A 19,724-nucleotide genomic window follows, 5' to 3' on the forward strand; every position below is an offset into this window, starting at 1 on the left:
ATAAATAATACATATGTATATCTTATGTATATCTTATATGAATACATGAATACAAACCCAAATATAATATTATACACAAATTCACAATACACAACATTTTGTTTTAAGCACCAACAGATGTTAGCCTTGGATCGAGGCTGTCATAGATTTATTTTATCTATACTGAGATTTATGTATCAGTCAGTAAATTATGAAATAAATCTATGACAGTCTTGATCCAAGGCTAATATTATGTTATAAACATCATACACAAGAAATAAATCATGGCCTGAATTATAATTTGATTTAGAGGTTTATTTCAACATGAAAAATTATAAAGCAAAAGTTTAAAAGCACATAAAGATTAGTATAGTATATCATGTGTTACTAGTAAAGTTGCACATCATCTTATAATAATGTTTTTACAGTAAAACGTTCAACTGTCAAAAACTTTTAATTTGCAGTGAAACACTTTATTTTAAATCCTCTGTTTTCTATATATAAAATCAGACACAGAGTTCCAAACACTCGCACGCGACCTGCTTCAGTTTCACTTCTCCGTGTACTTACTCTATGTCGTGCATACCGAGCACCACCCCTCTGGGCACCCCCCACCCTGCTGCCACCCCTTCCACCTCCTTGGGGCTCAGCACCCGCTCCCAAAGCCGGAACCCTGCCATGCGCCCCACGAACCCCTCTGCTGGGTCGAACCCTCCGCCCACCGTGTCCTGCTCTTGCCCCAGCACCACCGAGCCTCCTCCGGGGACCTCCCAGCCCTTCTGGAAGTTTGACCCCGAGGAGGTGAGGCGTCGGTCGGTGTAGTGCCAGTAACGTCCCTGGATGGAGGACCAGACGAGACAGAGGTGGTGCCAGTCGCCGTCCAGGAGGGAGCCCACCGGGAGCCGCCGGTACACGGGGTCTCCGACGACAAAGTGCAGGGTCACGGAGGACGAGGAGGGTGAGAACATGGAGGGAGACGAAGAGTGGGAGGGGTAGGATTGGGAGGTGGAATGTGAGGATGAGGAAGGTGACGATGACGACAATGAAGAAGAATGTGATGATGAAGACGAGGAAGTGGAGTTTCGTCCAAACAGAACCAGCTGGTTGTCGTTGTCGTCCGTGGCGTAGGAGAGCAGGGTTCCAACATGCCCTGCCGCCACACTGAGCCAAAGGCACACAGAGAGCTCTGGGAGGGCCGGGAAACTCCGGGAAAACGTGACGTAGTTCTCAGCCGAGGCGAAGGGAAAAAAGAGTATGGAGTCCACATTACAGACTGAGAAAATGAGAGAGACAGAGAGAGACAGCGAGACAGAGACAAAGACAGAGACAAAGCAGACAGAGTGAGATAAGAATCTAATCAGTCTGTCTTGTCTACCTTGGCCTATCTACAAACGACTGCTCTAAAACTCATGCACGGCCCACAGGTGTCATGTTTATCTCTATTAGATCTCTGAAATTAATGCATTCGTGCTTGATTAGGTATAATGGTAAGGGACAGGAGAGATGAAGTTGTTAGACTTTATTTAGTTAGAACCTGCAGTGAATAGGAACAAGGTGTAGATTTTATCCCACAACAGGATACCCTGTGGACGGTTAGAGTTTGTTGATATAAGTTAATTTAGCATTAAGGGGGAGAGTAAATGGATTCTACAGATGACAACACACTTTCTTTCTTTCTTTCTTTCTTTCTTTCTTTCTTTCTTTCTTTCTTTCTTTCTTTCTTTCTTTCTTACAGTGTGTAACGTTCTCCCTTGTGCGTCAGCAAATGAGTGGGCGGCTGTGTTAAGCTATATGAGAGTTATGGTCATGTCAGCGGCGAGTTACAATGATATCTGCTCATCTCATTTACCTTAATAACATTTACCTTAATTAGAATGAGAGCTGAAAGGGGAATTTCTTGTTTTTTTTCATAATTTTTATCCCACGAGTTTGTAACCCATTTTTTAATTTTCCATTTTTTTTGTCAATTATCTAATGTGATCCTGGGCTCTACACACCCTCCGCCAACCCTGGGAGAGCAACGGACTTGAACTCATTTCTTCCTTCATGCATGAGTGTCCAAGTCGCTCCTTTACATCTGACAGGGGGGAGTTTCCCTGGTTGGACATAACGCGTGGAGGGAACATGTTATTCCAACCAGTTCCTTTCCCCTCCATCAGGCGCCCCGGCTGGCCTGGGGGAGGCAGTTTAGAGACCAGGATTACTGCATGTTTTTTGTGAGGTATACCTACCCTAAAAGGGAATTTCTATGTTTCTATGCAGTGCCTTGTAACTAAATTGTTCTGGTACACACAAAGCTCTCTGGAAACAAAACCTGGTCTGTGTTTGAAATACGAATAAAACAATGCTCCCTTTATGTTGTCCATAGGCTTAATGAACTTATATAGTTACCTCCTGACATATACGTAGGTATATTTGCAAATCAACATGTGTTAGGTTATGGCCCGTGATTCTAATAATGGCTATAAACCTTTCTTTGACAGTTTTTAAAGAATATGAATGTGAATGTCTCCCAAGAGTCCAAGTACCAGTGTTAATAACCACAACTACTAGAGGCTGGGAAGGAGCTGTACTCACTGGTTGCCTCCTTCTTGGGGACATGCTGTCCTGGGATATTGTGCCTCACAGGAAGGCGGAGATAGCTCTGGATCTCTGAAGAGTCTGTCTTCACTTCCTTTGCAGCCGGTTCCTCCTCTCCTCCCCTCCCCTCATTCACCTGGGGATAGTAGTGCTCAGGTTGGGGATGAGTGTGGAGGTCAGAGTCATGCGGTTGCGGCTTCAAGTTGGGGTACAGCTGTGGTTGTGGCAGTTGACCCTTTGGCCTGGGCCTTGTCTGTCTGTCGCCAGAGTGTCTGGGCTGGGTTTGAGGCTGATTGTGAGGCTGTTGTTGATAATTACGATTATCAGGTGATTGGGGGTATGAATGTAGGGGGCGTGTGTAGGACTCTGATGTTGTCTGGGTCTGATGTTGGATCTGAATTTGGGAATAGGCCACAGGCCGGTGGTGCTGCTGCTGTGGTGAATGGTGTGGCTGTGCCTGTGGATGATGCTGATGTTGGGGCTGGGAGTAAGACAGAGGTTGAAACCTAGAACCTTGAGAGCGGGAGTTATGGGCCTCAGGCTGAGGCCGGCTTTGTCCAGCTGGAGCTACTGGGTGTGAATGGACGTAGCGGTCATCTTGAAGCCTGGGTTGTGTTTGTCTATCCAGGACACTAGAGCTCATCTGATCAGGTCTTCTTCCTCTTGAAGTCTGGCTCCTGCTGCGTGGTTCATAGTCTTCCTGGGGTGTCAGATTGGAAGTGAAGGGGTTTCGGTTCCTCCCTGGTCTCCTGGAGGTCACCTCAACATTCCCCTGCAGGACCTCCCCGACGCTCCCCTGTAGCTGGCTCATCCGCACCTCCTGTTTGTTCAGGGACGCCTTCAGCTCCCGCAACCCATCCAGCAGCTCTTCTCGTTGGGATTCGAGGAAGGCCAGTCTTCCCTCCTGGCTTTGGAGCTCCAGGGTGAGGTTGGATAGTTTAAGACCCCCATCAGGTTTCTGTTTCTGGGCATGACGGCGTATGTAGTCCCTCAGGGTGTTCTCTAACGTGGCCAGGCGACCTTCCATTCGCTTACTCTTCTTCTCCAGCTTCCTGCGCCATTCCCTTATGGGCGTTTAATCAAGATAAATCAATGCAGATCAATCAGTTATTTTACAAAAGTCATAAACATACACTTCAAGCAAATGGGCTCTATGCACACATGCCATTTTGGAAAGAACTTGGGCCCCTTCCCTACTTCCTCCACAGGTGTTACCGGTTACCGCTGATACGAATGAGTAATGAAGGCTCTGTTCCATTCTGAAACACCAGTTGGTCTCCAAATGTCCTTGAGTGGGTTCCAAATGGCCCGGACCGTATGGGTGTGTAACTCTGAGAGTGTACAAATGGAACCAAATGGACCCGTAAGGAAATCCATTTCGGGTCCATTTGGTTCCATTTGCACACTCTCATTTGAGTTATGGGGGTCCTTGAAATTAAAAACGTTTGAGAACAACTGCACATGAAATGGAACAGAGCCTTAATTAGTATCATCGGTAACACCTGTGAAGGAAGTAGGGAAGAGTTATTCTGTGTGCATATACATATTCTTTATGCAAAATATATTTTTGATAAACTCATTTGACACCAAACCCTCTCAACCCTCTCAACCTCGTACCAACCTGAGAACCTCCATTTCCTGAGCGGTGGTGTGCTTGAGACCATCCACATCCTTGGAGATCTTGTGGTACTGGTCTGCAAGGAACTGGACCCGGCTCTCTAAGCCTACAGACAAGCTGTAGTTCTGGTTCAGAGCCAGCAGGTCCAAACGGGCCTGGGTCATCGCTCGGAACTGCTGGAACTGAGACAGAGCCTCTGTTTGATTATTATGATAATATGATTACTATAATTTAGACATCAGTGTGTCAACCGTCTAAATAACATTCTTAGCACACATTTTGTGGTCATAGTATATAAAAAATAAATCAAGCTTGCATCCCTGGTCCGTGGCTCAGTGGTCCAGGCACCTTGGCTGGTAATCCAGTCTGGCAGTGTGCCGCGGGTTCGACTCCCAATCCTGATGGCCTTTACTGCATGTCACCCCCCCCCCCCCCCCATCTCTCTCCCCATTTCCTGTCAGCCCACTTTGTATCTATCCCTCTACAAAAAATAATAAAATAAAGCCGAAAGCCATTTAAAAAAAAAAGGAAACCTTGCATCCACACTTAGGCATACCTGTTCATCTAGTCTCCGTAGTTTCTGATACACAGAGGTCCTGAGATCCAGTTGGGCTCTTGCCTGCACTCTGAGCTGTACAAGAAGCATATGAACCAGGACCAGGGACCACTGGCTGGGTCTGAGGCCTGCCATGGTGCTGCTGCTGTGCGGGGAGAAAGCGGAATGGGGGTCTGGGTTCCTTGTATGGAACTCTGGAGGGGAGTGAACCAACAGCAGATATAATACACGTTACATGGGCCGGGCTTGGTAGAAAAACACTTAATACACCCACAAGCGTGCATGCACGCACACGCACACGCACACGCACACGCACACACACACACACACACACACACACACACACACACACACACACACACACTCAGATAGATGCCCACAAAATGCACTCTCACTATAAACTAGTACGCAAGCATGCCTATACACACCCACACATGCATGATTTTGCACGCGCGTACGTGCATGCACACACAAAACAAAACACACTTTCCATAATCAACCGCCACCAGGGAGCAAAGATGAGTTTAACAGGTTCTCCATCTCTCTCTTTTTCTGTTCACTCTCTCACTTCTCTTTCGCCCTTGCACTTTAAGTTTGTCAGTTTTTCCTATTTTCTGAATCATTTTCTATCTCGTCCATCTCTTTTCTCTCTCCCCTTTCTCCCTCTTTCTGTCTATTTCATTATTTGTCATGCTCTCTCTCTCTCTCTCTCTTCTTTCATGTAATTTTCTCTCTCCAACATGATAGGAGTCACATCAGACTCCTGTCCTGTGGACTCCTGTCCGGCAGGCAGACAGACACCCTCTCTACGTTTAAGAGTACATTTTAATGTTTGGCTTAGTTAGGGCTGCTTCAGACAGAGTAGCCCTCGCAGATAAGTAAGCCTGGGACCGAGGCTATGATTCTATACAAGCTAGACTGCTGGGGCCTTTCTCCTGATTCACTGAGCTCCTTTCTCCTCCTCTCCCTCTGAGTACAGAACCCCCAACTGCCGCGTCCATGGACTCTGGCTGCGGACCCTTACTACATCTGTTATTGTTTGCTGTACATCGCATCTTATCCCAATGGCCGGCCACCTACAAGAGCCAGGTTTCAGCCTGAGAGATTTTACGTGTCACTGCTTATTGTCATGGGGGAATTGATGGGAATCTAAATAATAAAACCTATGGTCTTGACCATAGGAGTGTCAGGACTCATGAGATAACTTTAGTTGAACTAGAGTTCAAATCCGGTGTGTTGGCTGTGTAACAAAACCAATATGAAGTAATCTGGGCTAAACTTCATGATGCGTGGGTTGCTGGAGAAGCAGCCTGTACCGCTTTGACGAAGTCACATTCGAAAGCAGGTCTTGGATTCTCTTCCACTTCTGCTTTGAGTGTTGATATGACTCAATCTGGGAATGCCGTTATTCACCTTCCCCTAAACACCCTTCTGCTTTTTGTCCCCTGCAAATGTGTGGTTTGCAACATTTAGGATCTCTTCTTATCAATAACATCACATCTAGATGTCCTCTGTCAGACTGAGTTTACTTTGAGCTACAGGCTGTGAGACCAGTTAAACCATTAGTAGAGTCATGGATGGAAGTGCTGCAGCAGATGCTGAAGAGAAGACACCACTGTTGGACAGAGGAAGCACAGCAGCTCAAACTAAGGTCAGTGTCATTTCACATTAATTCCCTGTCATTTGTAGATAGATAGATACCGGTAGATAGATAGATAGATAGATAGATAAACCAAATACACTAAATTGGAAGGTTGCATTGCCTTTCATCTGAGAGGCTTTATCAGTTCTGCTAATTAGCAGGGGGGTAGCCAACATTTAGCCTCAGGTGACTGTTAAGGTCAAGATGAGATGATTAATGATTATTGATTGATGACTAATCCGAGTTCCCAGAAGTTTTAATTGACGACTCGACGAGTGACGACATACTGTGATATATGATATACTTGCTTGTAGATCTGCAATTTCTTTTTAAACTTTTGGTACTTTAAGTACAATTTGCCACCAATATATTTGTACTTTTTCTCAAGTAGATTTTGAATTCCAGACTTTCACTTTTCTTTTCTACGTTGCAGTATTGTAAAGTATTGTAAGACATGTAAGTACTTTTTTCCACCACTGCTGAATAGATCAGTAAGTCCAGGCTCTTCCTGGCCGTGTTCACGGCCGTCCTGGGGAACTTCAACTTCGGCTACGCGCTGGTCTACCCATCCCCTGTGCTGCCCACGCTGGAGGACGCCTCCACGGACCCCCGCCTCAGGATGGACACGGAGCAGGGGGCCTGGTTCGGCTCCCTCTTCATGCTGGGAGCGGCGGCCGGAGGCCTGGGCGCCATGGTGCTCAACGATGTGATTGGACGCAAGCTGAGCATCATGACGTCAGCGGTGCCCTCTACCATAGGGTGAGTGCGTCCGTGTGTGTGTGCATGTGCGTGTTACCATATCTGATGTGAGTTTTTTACTTTGTCATTATTATCCCACAGCCACTACCAGAATCAGAATAGGGTCGACATGGTGTCTGTTTGCTATAGGATCAAGCTTACCAGCACTCCACTTGCCTCCCAACTTGCCCCAGACTATTCATAAGTACTCTGCCTTTGGTCTAGGCTTATTATCGTACAGTACGATACGATTGTACAGTTAATATAAAACGCATTATTCAGGCACATTTCAGTCACCCCTTTTGCCCATTAGGACCATTCTACTCAACGTCATCAAACAGCGACACGCACCTATGGTAACATCATTCTACAGGCCACAGGTTTCTGTGTTACACCTTTTCATTGTCTCCACCAGGCCTGAAGGCATGGGGAGAGAGTATGTTTTGCACTCCGTCCGTGTGTGTGTCCATGTCCGTCCGTCTGTGTACAGCTAATCTCCGGCACTGTTAACCCGGTCGATGCCAAATTTTGCACACACTCCCTGGATGCCAACGATGAATCTCTGCCCCACATTTTCCAAAACAGAGTCCCGCAAATCGTTACACACTATCTCTATAGTCATGTGTTCAAGCCGGATCTGTCCGATATTTCATATTCCATCCTAATTGGCTAACATTGGTTTTCAAAGTTTGCAGGATTGGCCCGTTTTGAACAAAAAGACTCAAATCATGAACGCAGTGTGCAATTTACGTGAAATCTTTCACGGACTTTCCTACTAGGCTGAGGAATATATCCCACCCTTTTTTTTATAACTTTGTTTATTGGTTTTTTCACAGAAGCATTATTGAGATACTGGAGTTGAAAAATAATAAATGGTGGCATTAACAGCTTCTCTTAACAAACCCCACAAGTATAACGTACAAGAATAAACACATTGAATTTTCACCCCAAAGAAAAAGGACAACAGAAAACAAGACAAACAAACCTTAAATACAGGATCAATAAAAGTTGAAAAATAAAAGGCAGACAAAAACAGACAAAACGGTACACAACATCCTATAAACAATCATAAGTACACGACATCCATAATCCGCATTACATCACAGCAATCCAATCACAGTATACCGGTAGGCTACTTTTAAATCAAAAGTCCAGCAGACCTCACACATCCTCAAGCAGAGACGGATTCAAATTCTGAATGAATTGAAAGAATGGACATATCCCACCCTTTTCATATTGGCCTGTTATAGCACTACCAACAGGTGGATTTTTGCAAAACACATTTTTGGAACAAAATGCCTCAAATCATGAACGCAGCGTGCAATTTACGTGAAATCTTTCACAGACTTTTATCCTACTAGGCTGAGGAATATATACCACCCTTTTCACATTGGCCTGTTATAGCGCCACCAATAGGTGGATTTTTGCAAAACACATTTTTGGAACAAAATGCCTCAAATCATCCAATTGCCATCCAAGGCGTAAGAAGAAATGCCACCCTTTTCACATTGGCCTGGTGTGTGTGTGTGTGTGTGTGTGTGGGTGTGTGTGTGTGTGTGTGTCAGGTACATGCTGATGGGTGGAGCAGCAGACAGGTGGATGCTCCACGTGGGACGCTTTCTGACAGGTGTTGCTGGAGGGATGACCGCTGCCTCCATACCTGTAGGTTACCATAGTTACACAACTCGTTATAACCACCTGCACATCATCAAGTGCATTACTCTATAGGCCCCTTTTCCACTGGGGTTGAGCCAGTTTGGTTATTTTTTCCCGCCTAATATTGAATGAGTGTTTCCGCTAAAAATGAGTTGGTTCAGAACCATAATAGTTGGTTAAAAACTGGAACCAAACCATGGCCGCCGGTTCCGTGAAAGAACCATGGTTCCAAGAATCTAGAACGGAACCAGTTCTATATATAGAACCAAAGTTATTTTGGCGGAAAAGGGGCTTATGTGATGTATGTGTCTCTGTTTGTATATTTATCTCACACCTCTGTGTGTGTGTGTGTGCGTGTGCGTGTGCGTGTGCGTGTGCGTGTGCGTGCGTGCGTGCGTGCGTGCGTGCGTGCGCGCGCATCTCAGGTGTACATCTCAGAGATATCCTATCCAGCTGTAAGAGGAGCCCTGGGATCCTGTCCTCAGATCACTGCCGTGTTTGGAGCTCTGGCTCTCTATTCCCTCGGTAGGAAGTTGGAACCCAATAAAACATGTATCCATCGCAGTGACCGTACGACGGTTCTGCTCCATGACAATAGCCTATCTACAAACTCACCTTTTGCCACGCAAACACCAATGAGACATTTTGGCTGATATCGATATCCGATATAATTAATTGCTGTTATGGCCAATAACCGTTATAACTATATCATTCTGTATTAAAACATTATAATAATTTTGTCCATTCTGAAAAAAGACTTATAAACACTGATTTTGGAAAAAGCAATGCACCGTTATTGAAATGTTGGCCCATATCCCAACATAAACATGTTCAATAATAATTGCCCATATCGTCCGATACCGATGTGATGACCAATGAATTGCCCATCCCTATGTATGTGTTTGCAGGTCTGGTGTTGCCGTGGCGCTGGCTAGCGATAGCAGGGGAAGTGCCAACATTACTGATGGTGGTGTTGATGGTGTTCATGCCCCGCTCTCCCAGAAGACTGCTCTCCCTGGGGAGACACCAGGAGGCTGAGAAGGCCCTCCGCTGGCTCAGAGGGAAACACTACGACACTAACGCAGAGCTCGCCATCATGCAGGTGAAGCACGTGGTGGACAGTAACAAAGTACATTTGTGACCCACCTTGACAAAGTGAGGTCATTGGATTTTTTTATTGTTTTGTCATGAATGATAGCCATGAATCATAGCTTCAAATTGACATATTGGTTGTTCATATTTGGAGATATGGCTTATACTGTAGGTATAGCTAATATATGTCTTGCAGAAATGTGGAGAAAATGGGCCTGAATATTCTGTGATCTGTGACTTTAGATGGTGCTGTTTTCCCTTTGCAACTTCATAGCTTGACACTAGTTAAAGTTTTAAGGAAATTAGGCTTTATAAAAACTAGAGCGCTGCCCATTGGGCATTGGCCTACTTGGAACGATGCAAGTTGTAAATACATGCCCCACCTGCAGTTGTGTCTGTGCCCACCCAGTTATTATGTCTGTGTCCCTTTTTTATGCCTATATGAAGTTCTTTGGCAGGCATGCCCAAATATGGAGTCTATATCCAGATGTCAGAACATCATTGTGATTTGTGATGTCAGAACAGGCCAGCTCCATATATGGAGATCAGGTCCAGAGCCCGGGCAGAGGCTTTTGTGATGGTTCTGGACAACCGGCTATCCGACGGACTCGACACCGGGCACTGCGCTCCCTGTGGGGGTGTGGAACGTGTGTGTCGAATTTGAAGTCGTTGGGGCGAACGGTTTTCGAGTTTACGTGGATTTCAGACGTACACACGTAGGCACGTACGCACGTACACACAGCACGTACACACACACACACACACACACACACACAGAGAGACTTGCATTATAGATATCTGCAGGCAAATGCTGCTATTAATTCACATTAGCCTTTATATTATAAGAACACAACTGGCTGGCACTGGCGTCCCAGCCATTAGCTAATTGAGTACTGTATACTTGAGTAAAGGTACTTTATATTTCAATTTCAAATACATAATATTGTATTTAACTCTACTACTACATTTCTAGGACGGGAAAAGGTACTTTATGAATTGAGCAGTTGAGACGAATAACCATCTAAGTCCATAATTTATTCTGACCCTGCCTTGACCCCCTTACAGTATACTCGTCTCAAATTTGCTCAATTAACCACTCAAGCCCTATTTCAAATATAATGTGAATTATATTTTATAAGGTGGACGTGCTTGCAGATCTGCTATTATCGCTATTATTATTATTTTTTTTAAATGTCTGGCATTGTAAATTTGTAATGTACTCCAGAAATCCATGTACTTAAGTACAATTTGACTGAGCAACATTCACATATAGTTGAGTAATATTTGACCATGCAGGAGTATTCTAATCTACAGTATACTTTGACTCAAGTACCAGGGCTGCGTATTTTGTACACGAACTGAGACAAAATGCAAAAAACATAAAAATAAAATAATGCTGATCCAACCGACTTGACGGAAGGCACCACACTCCCTCGGGGCCTCTGCTGCAATGCGTGTGCCGAGTGAGGTCGATCGCTATCTGTATCCAACCACAACGGACAGCAGCACCGTAATATCGTCTGGTTTCCCTCCTCTCCAACTCAGGCCATTGGCATGGGCTTCCTCTGCAAATGGGGACATTTAGTTGCGGTTATAGGCCAGGGCATGAGCCTGCTTAGCAATGCTCTGTGCAGTCCGCAAGATGCCGTCATAGTCGGCGGTGTCGAGTTTCTTGAGCTCCTGCAGAATCATGTCATCTGGCATGTTGTCAAAGAGGCCATCGGTGGCAGTGAGGATCACGTCACCGAGCTCAACATCAAAAGAGGAGCTGTCGGCTGCTTTGGGCCTGCTTCCCCCCGGGGAAGCAACGCACAGCTGCAAGGGAGCGTTGAAGCCGCGCACTTGCGCTTTCGACCTGTGCACCACCTCTCCCCCTCGCACCACCAGGAATCCAGAGTCGACGAGGTTACACGTGTGCAGACGTCGACTCCCCCGTTCTAGAACTACGATGCAGGCTGTGCTGCTGCCCAGCAGGGGGACTTTTCTCTTCCGGAGCTCTTCGTACGCAGAGGAGAGGATGCCCACTGGGTTAGCGGGCGTGAACTGGTCTTCCTTCACCAGTCGCTCGCATGTCCTCATCAGAGTGGCAGAGAACAGGGAGGGGTCGATGCCGTGGGCGCGCCAACCACCGACGCCATCTGCTATGCCCAAGACACTGGCAGATCTATTTTGTGCTATGAAATAGGCATCGTCCCCATAGCACATCTCTTTCTTCAAGGTCTTCTTGCCCTTGCCAAGCTTCTTCCCGTACCCAGAACTGGCTGTGATGAGGCTGTAGACAGATCTGGTGGTGTGTCTGTCATGAGAACACAGGCGCATTGGTAACATCCTGTGTTACCAATGAGCATGCATTCTCAACGGGCATTGTTCCAAACGGACATCGGCCTACAATTTAGGCATTTAGCAGATGCTCTTAATCCAGAGCGATTAACAATAAGCAAGAAATATATACAGTTAGGGCCCCAGTTAGGGGGCCCAGGTATTTTCGGGCCTGTTGAGAACTCTAGTTTTCGACGGCTGCCGGGCGCGACTGCCGGGCATCAAAGAGGAAGGACGGGTGGGGAGTTCAACATATGGAATGTTAGAACAGGTCAGCTCCATATAAGAACATCTAAGGGTTTGAGGTTTGAAGTCAGATGTACAGTATTGCTGGCCGGCTCCATACAGTATATGCAGATCTAGGTGATGATCCAGTCTTCTCCATGTATGGCTATTCAGGGTTAGATTAAGTCAGTGCACGTGATCTTATATGGAGACGGCCATATAGGGAGCGTGTCACAAGGCGTGACGGACTGACTGACATGAGCGCCATAGCGCCAATACTTTGGAACACACTGCCCCTACATATCAAGCGTGCTGAATCAGTGTCCTCTTTTAAATCCCTTTTAAAAACACACTTTTATAGATTAGCTTTCACTCCCAATTCCTAATTTTATTTTTATTTTTAAATGTCTTCTGCTGTATATTTGATTTGTTGTTGTAAAGCACTTTGTAATGAAAATTTGAAAAGGTGCTATATAAATAAAGTTTTATTATTATTATTATTATTATTATTATTATGAGGACCTTTGGAATGGATACATCTTAAATATCTTTCAATCTTTTCAGTTAAGCACCATTCATTCGTAAGGTTAACAAAACCCTCTAGTCTAGTCCAGTATATGTGGGTTAGTGTACAGTGTACACATGTCTTCTGTCTGCTATGTGTACAGATGTTACAGATGTTAGTGTGTACACATGTCTTCTGTCTGTCATGTGTACAGATGTTACAGATGTTAGTGTACACATGTCTTCTGTCTGCCATGTGTACAGATGTTACAGATGTTAGTGTACACATGTCTTCTGTCTGCCATGTGTACAGATGTTACAGATGTTAGTGTACACATGTCTTCTGTCTGCCATGTGTACAGATGTTACAGATGTTAGTGTACACATGTCTTCTGTCTGCCATGTGTACAGCACAGCATCAACACGCAGGGCAGAGTCACATGGTCTGAGCTGGCCACACCCATCTACTACAAACCAATCGTCATCGCAGTGCTGATGCGTTTCCTGCAGCAGATGACAGGCATCACCCCGGTCCTGGTTTACCTCCAGCCCATCTTCTCTCAGAGCAAGGTGGCTCTGGAACCCAAGTAGGACTCTTCTCTTCTCTTCTCTTCTCTTCTCTTCTCTTCTCTTCTCTTCTCTTCTCTTCTCTTCTCTTCTCTTCTCTTCTCTTCTCTTCTCTTCTCTTCTCTTCTCTTCTCTTCTCAAGACTGAACAATTGTTGCTGTGTGTTACCATCAGGTTTGATACTGCCATTGTAGGGGCGGTCCGACTCCTCTCCGTTGTCGTGGCAGCCAGCCTGATGGACAAAGTTGGACGTAAAGCCCTTTTGTACGCCTCAAGCCTGCTGATGTTCCTGTCCAGTCTGACGCTGACCATGTACTCCCACGCCACACCCTGTCCTCCTCCGTCCAACAACCTCACCGGGTTCACTCTGGACCACAGCTCCCACAATGCACTGCTGGGCATCACTTCAGACCCCAGTGCACCAAGCCTCGTTCCACTCATCTGCACCATGCTGTTTATATTTGGTGAGTATATATAGTCACAAGTCTGTGATGACACTCCATGTTTTAGCTCAGTGGTTTTCAACCAGTGGTCCGGGGACCACTGGTTGAGGTGTTTCCAGGTGGTCCCCAGCTAAATGATGGAGAGTTGGTAACCAAATGGACCCTTATAGATCTTTAACTCTAGAGAGAGAGCGCGTAAAATGAAACCAAATGGTCCATTTGGTTTAATTTTACGTGCTCTCTCTCTATGGCTCTCTACTCTATGGTTCTGGGGGGGAAGAGGTCGCGCAAAGGTCGTCGGGATCGGGACTTGAACCCGCCACACGCTGGATTGCCACTACCAGCCTAGGTTCCCGGACCGCTAGGCCAGCCCGGGCCCAAGCTCAACATTGAACCACTGACCTGTATATTAAGAGAAACATCTGTCACCATGTTGCTGTGTCTCCTATAGGTTATGCCCTGGGCTGGGGGCCAATCACGTGGCTGCTGATGTCAGAGGTGTTACCGCTGGTCGCCAGGGGCGTGGCCTCGGGTCTGTGCGTGGCGGTGAGCTGGCTCACGGCCTTCGTGCTCACGCGCGCCTTCCCACACCTGCTGCACGAATACGGCCTGTACGTTCCCTACCTGGCCTTCACCGTGGTGTGTGTGCTCTGTCTGCTCTTCACGGCCGTCTGCGTCCCAGAGACCCGCGGACGCTCCCTGGAGGAGATCGAAAATTACTTTAGGACAGGACGCAGTTTCACCATCCTCCAGTAAGTGGCAGCATAAAGCAGTGGTTCTCACAACGTTTCAATTCAAGGACCTGGATTGCCACCACCAAAAAACAGTGTTAATTTTGTTGACTATAAAGACTAAGGTTTTCAGAAGACTAAATAGGACCAATACAATGGTGTGTTATTCAAAAGATTAAGACTAAATCAAAATATATAAAATAGATGAATGATGGATGACAGGTGATGAAGATTAGGGATGGATGGATTCTATACTGCTTTCTCAGGTAGGGTGTGACCTAAGATCAAGTGTGTGTGTGTGCGTGCGTGCGTGCGTGCGTGCGTGCGTGGGCCACACCCCGCATACAATCTAAAGAGGTACAGTAACAACCTCTGCATTATACTGTCACAACAAAACATAATGATCCTGTTGTCATAATGGCTGCTATGAGTATTATGGCAGGAATCTTCAAGGAGTTGGCTCGTCAAGACCTAATTGCTTTATGCATGAACATAAACATACATGACAGGTATACAAGACAATGAAACAGTGTGTGTGTGTGTGTGTGTGTGTGTGTGTGTGTGTGTGTGTGTGTGTGTGTGTGTGTGTGTGTGTGTGTGTGTGTGTGTGTGTATTTCACTGTGCACATTTTCCTCTACATATACGTTTTTAACTATTTGTTTTATAATTTACATTGTCGGATTGTCCCTTTGGCTCCTTTTCCTGCCTTATACCCTTGGTACAGGCCTAGTGCCTATACTTACTGCATATTGAAATGTAATACTGACTGTTCAAAACGAAAACCAAAAAAGGCAACACATGTGAAATATCTACATCACCATCAATAAAAGTACAGATAAAAATGACTGACTCGATGCCTTATTTCCGGGATGCACTGTTCTGAGAATTACTTTGTCGGGACACTCCCGATTTCAAGCTTGCGTAAGAGTCATCGCCTGTCCCGCTGGTGTGAATGATAGGTCTTTTGATTGACAAGCGCTGTACTGCTACGTTAGAATAGGGAATGTGGACTGTAATGTACAGCCTGCGTCACGTGTACTGACGGTTGTTGGATTTAGTAAAACCTCGTTCTGATAATATCTTCGCTGTCATGTGAAAACCTCATAATATGCCCAAATTCTAGATCTAAATCTACAAGAGCTTGTATAGGTTTTTGATTGATTGAAATATTATATAACAGTTTGCAGAATTACAGTACATTTCAAGCACAAACTCAATACAAAGGCTGTTAACTGTGAGTGGACGACCCAATTAAGCATTACACTTGTTTACAAGAGGGTCCACCATGTTCAATTCATCAAAACATTTAGAGACGTACAAATAGACACTTCTATATAGTCAAAGAACAGAACAGATCATGAATTCATCATAAAGGAGGTAAAAAGGGAAAATAAACATACAGTGAGGGAAAAAGGGGGGGTGGGGGGGATTCAGATTTTACGGGGGCCAGTTTCGAATTGCAGCCATCCGTAGGTGCCCTTTTAGAGCGGTTTTGAAGGAGTCAAGGGATTTGCATGTCTTAATGACTGTTGGTAGGGCGTTCCACATTTTGGTGGCATAGGAGCGAAAATAATTTAGTCCCTTGTTTGTGCCGAATCTGGGTTGTACATGGTTCGTTGCACTCCCTCTGGTGTTGTGGGTGTGGACTTCGTTAACATTAAGGAAGTATCTAGGTACATGGGTATCTCGGTGGTGTGTCAAAGTGGGCAGGGGTGAGGTGGGTTCGGAGGGTGAGGCCAAGTAGGAGCCTGACCAGTTTGTTTTGGGAAGTCTGGAGCCTAGTTTTAAGGGCCTTTGAGGTGCTGTGGTACCAGGAGGTGCATGCATAGTCAAAGAAACCTTGTACGAGGGCTCCTGTTAAGGTCTTCAAGGTGTTTTTGTTGACCAGTGAGGAGATCCTGTAAAGGAATCGTGTTCTTTGGTTGACTTTTTTGAGTACATTGGTGACCATTTTATCACTGGAAAGATTAGCCTCCAGGGTGGAACCTAGGTAGGTAATTTCATCTTTACGTGTGATAACATTGTCACCCACTCTAACCAAGAAGCCATTTGCCTTGCTTGTACATGTATACAAGTTACATCATACGCATCATATGCACCATTAATTTACAACAAAACAAACAAGTTGAAATAGGAAGATACAAGGTTTGTGCCTGACAGCAATTATATATACATGCACCAAGTCTCAGTGTGTACTCACGTACGTCTGTAATCCACGTAACTCGAGAACCGTTCACCCCACGACTTGACTTCAAATTCGACACATGCGTTCCACACCCCCACATGCAGGGAATGCAGTGCCCGGTGTCGAGATAGCCGGTTGTCCAGAACCACCAACAAAGGGCCTCTCTCTGCCCAGGCTCTGGACCGGGCCCCTGCCCAGGGTCCATAAATGGAGCTGACCTGTTCTGACATCACAATGATTGTTCTGACATCTGCATAGACTACATATTCATGCCTGACAAAGAACTCCATATATGGGCATATAGGGGACTGTTTATATTGCGTTGTTCGCTTTGATTTCTTTTACCTGTACAGCACTTTGACCTGGTCATGTTACATGAGCTATATAAATAGTTGAGTCTACAAACGGCTACAAACATCTTACACTTTTTGACCTTGAATTAAACCACAGGGAACCATTTGTCAAGACGTCAGACAGGATGCCTTCTGAAGTAATGTCGTCTACTGTAGCCTGGCTAATAAGCCAGACGTGAATCTGCCACTGGCCAAAAAAATTGCCTTCGGCGGATTACAATGTGATACGAGTATGACTTATTTAGCCAGGCTAGTCGACTCTACTGCACCTACAAACGCTCTGCTCTGAAAACACATGAGCACTACAGGAAGATGTGTTATAGGCAACTCCTCAGGCTGTGTGTGTGTGTGTGTGTGTGCGTGTGTGCGCGTGTGTGTGTGTGTGTGTGTGTGTGTGTGAGGGAGAGGAGGGGGGGGGGGGGGGGGGGGGGAATGCTGTCTAGTCAAGCTACATCTATGATAATTACCACCCACGTGGATTCCGGTTTGTAAAGTCATTTGATGACTGATAAGGCCCTTTTACTAAAATTAACTTGATTTACAACATAAACAGCTATTTGAAGTGAAACCGATAAAATCTAAAACTGAATTTGACATGGCTATGAAGTGTATACTGTACTGTACACTGATATGATATATATTATGATTTATGAAGTGTATACTGCTGTACACTGATATGACATATATTATAAAGTGTATACTGTGTACACTGATATGGTGTATAGTAGTATACTGTACACGACTGACCAGTCATGTCATTTTATCTTAACTTTTTCGGTCCGCAGCAAAAGTAGTATAGTGTCACAATCATAACCACAGGCTGCTAGCTTGTACATCTGCTATTTTTGTAACTTTTTTAAAAATATCGAAAATGTTTGGAAATGTTTTTATTATTTTTCTTTTCCTTTTTTTTTCTTTTTTCTTTACACACAAATCTTCTCTTCTAGGGGTCCCTGGTATGAAAGACGAAACATTTTCAGATATATTTAGACATAGTTTTAGTTTTTATTTAGTTTTTAGTAGTGAAAAAAGGCAGGCGAGTGAGCCGACAAGCATTTTTCGTCAGCTTTTAGTCGACAAAATGAACACTGTCACCCAGGTAACCACTGCTGTGTTTTTCACGTCCTAAAAAAGGCCTCCACTGCCAACATGTCTGATACTGTATAATCTCTCAAGACAGATTCAGAGCCCCGCAGCTGAATCTGTCGGCAACGTGTAGAGTTGTTATTACAAGGGATGAAAACAAAGGAGCACCACCGGAAGAGGAGGAAATGTGAACGGGCCGACATTCGGTCTCTACACGGGAAATTGGGCGGTGCCATATAGAAAGATTCAAAGTAAAAACTGTTTTCTTATATATTTGCAGATGGGTTCCCAGGTTGAATACTGGAACCATTTGCAGTGTGTGTAAGGGCTATCATTTATTCAAACATAAAACCAAGGCCCACAATATAATAATGATTTTAAGGCTATACATTAGATCGGATTACACCTTATTTGTTCCAGAGGGATACTCGTCAGAGGGATACTCGCCTGCTCAACATGAAACACACAAAGAACATTAGCATATTACAGCACAACACAATATAGACTTTGATTGATTGATTGATTGATTTATTAACAGTTTGCAGAATTACAGTACATTTCAAGTACAACTCAATACAAAAACTGTTAACAGTGAGTGGACGACACCATAAAGCATTACACTTGTTTACAATAGGGCCCACCATTTTCAATTCATCAAAACATTTAGAGACGTACGAATATACACAACACTGTTCATATTATGCAATGTTTATAACCTGTCTCTCACATCAAAGGATGAGCTGCTGTAACCCCTGAACCCTGTGACAGACATACAGGCAGACAGACAGACAGATGGACAGTGGACAGCTTTAAAACAAGAAATGATTACATTATTTGCGTGAAAGAATCGCTGTCTCCGTTGTGTCTCCGTCTTGAACCAACCCAGTCAGGATCAAACTGTACGTCTCTGAGAATATAAACTGATATTAGAGATAAATAATATACTGCTGTAATGAAGAGGATATAAGTCATCCCACCCTCCCTTACTTAAACAACACACGCACGCACGCACGCACAGACAGGAACCTCACAGGCTTTGTGGAGAAGGATTGTTCTGCGCTCTGGAATGTTGTTCATCAGGCCTGACGAAACATACTCGCACGCACACACACACACACACACACACACACACACACACACACACACACACACACACACACACACACACACACACACACACACACACACACACACACACACACACACACACACACACACACACACACACACACACACACACACACACACACACACACACACACACACACGTGACATCACAGGTGACATCACAGCCACAGCCATTACCCTATAAATAATCTCTATAAGTAATCTCACACACACACCTTGTTACTTTAGTAGAGCACATACGTCTACGTGTGTCGTCTGGTGAGAGGGGTGTTGTGGGTGGAGGAGGACAGAGGACACAGCCTCCGTCTCTCTCTATAACAC

General features: G+C 45.1%; 2 protein-coding genes and 1 pseudogene across 3 annotated transcripts; 1 reads left to right on the forward strand and 2 right to left on the reverse strand.

Annotated features, from left to right (window-relative positions):
• Window positions 1-290: 290 nt before the first annotated feature.
• ptx4 (pentraxin 4, long) lies at window positions 291-4,872 on the reverse strand. Its single transcript, XM_079521604.1, has 4 exons — window positions 4,734-4,872; window positions 4,181-4,359; window positions 2,557-3,623; window positions 291-1,252 (listed from the first exon to the last, which is right to left on the reverse strand). Exons 1-4 carry the CDS (start codon window positions 4,866-4,868, stop codon window positions 546-548), a joined length of 2,088 nt encoding a protein of 695 aa, XP_079377730.1. The 5' UTR covers window positions 4,869-4,872; the 3' UTR covers window positions 291-545.
• A 1,434-nt stretch (window positions 4,873-6,306) lies between these two features.
• On the forward strand, window positions 6,307-14,675 carry slc2a6 (solute carrier family 2 member 6; the record flags this gene model as incomplete). The annotated part of the gene is made up of 8 exons (XM_079519803.1): window positions 6,307-6,384; window positions 6,863-7,134; window positions 8,679-8,775; window positions 9,195-9,294; window positions 9,678-9,871; window positions 13,321-13,496; window positions 13,651-13,940; window positions 14,371-14,675. 8 exons carry the CDS (start codon window positions 6,307-6,309, stop codon window positions 14,673-14,675), a joined length of 1,512 nt encoding a protein of 503 aa, XP_079375929.1.
• LOC306936215 (protein phosphatase PTC7 homolog) lies at window positions 11,338-12,189 on the reverse strand (annotated as a pseudogene). The gene has a single exon. The product of its transcript is annotated as a protein phosphatase PTC7 homolog (transcript).
• Window positions 14,676-19,724: the final 5,049 nt, after the last annotated feature.

The sequence above is a fragment of the Electrona antarctica genome (genome assembly GCF_951216825.1).
Source record: "Electrona antarctica genome assembly, chromosome: 14".
Lineage (NCBI taxonomy): Eukaryota > Metazoa > Chordata > Actinopteri > Myctophiformes > Myctophidae > Electrona > Electrona antarctica.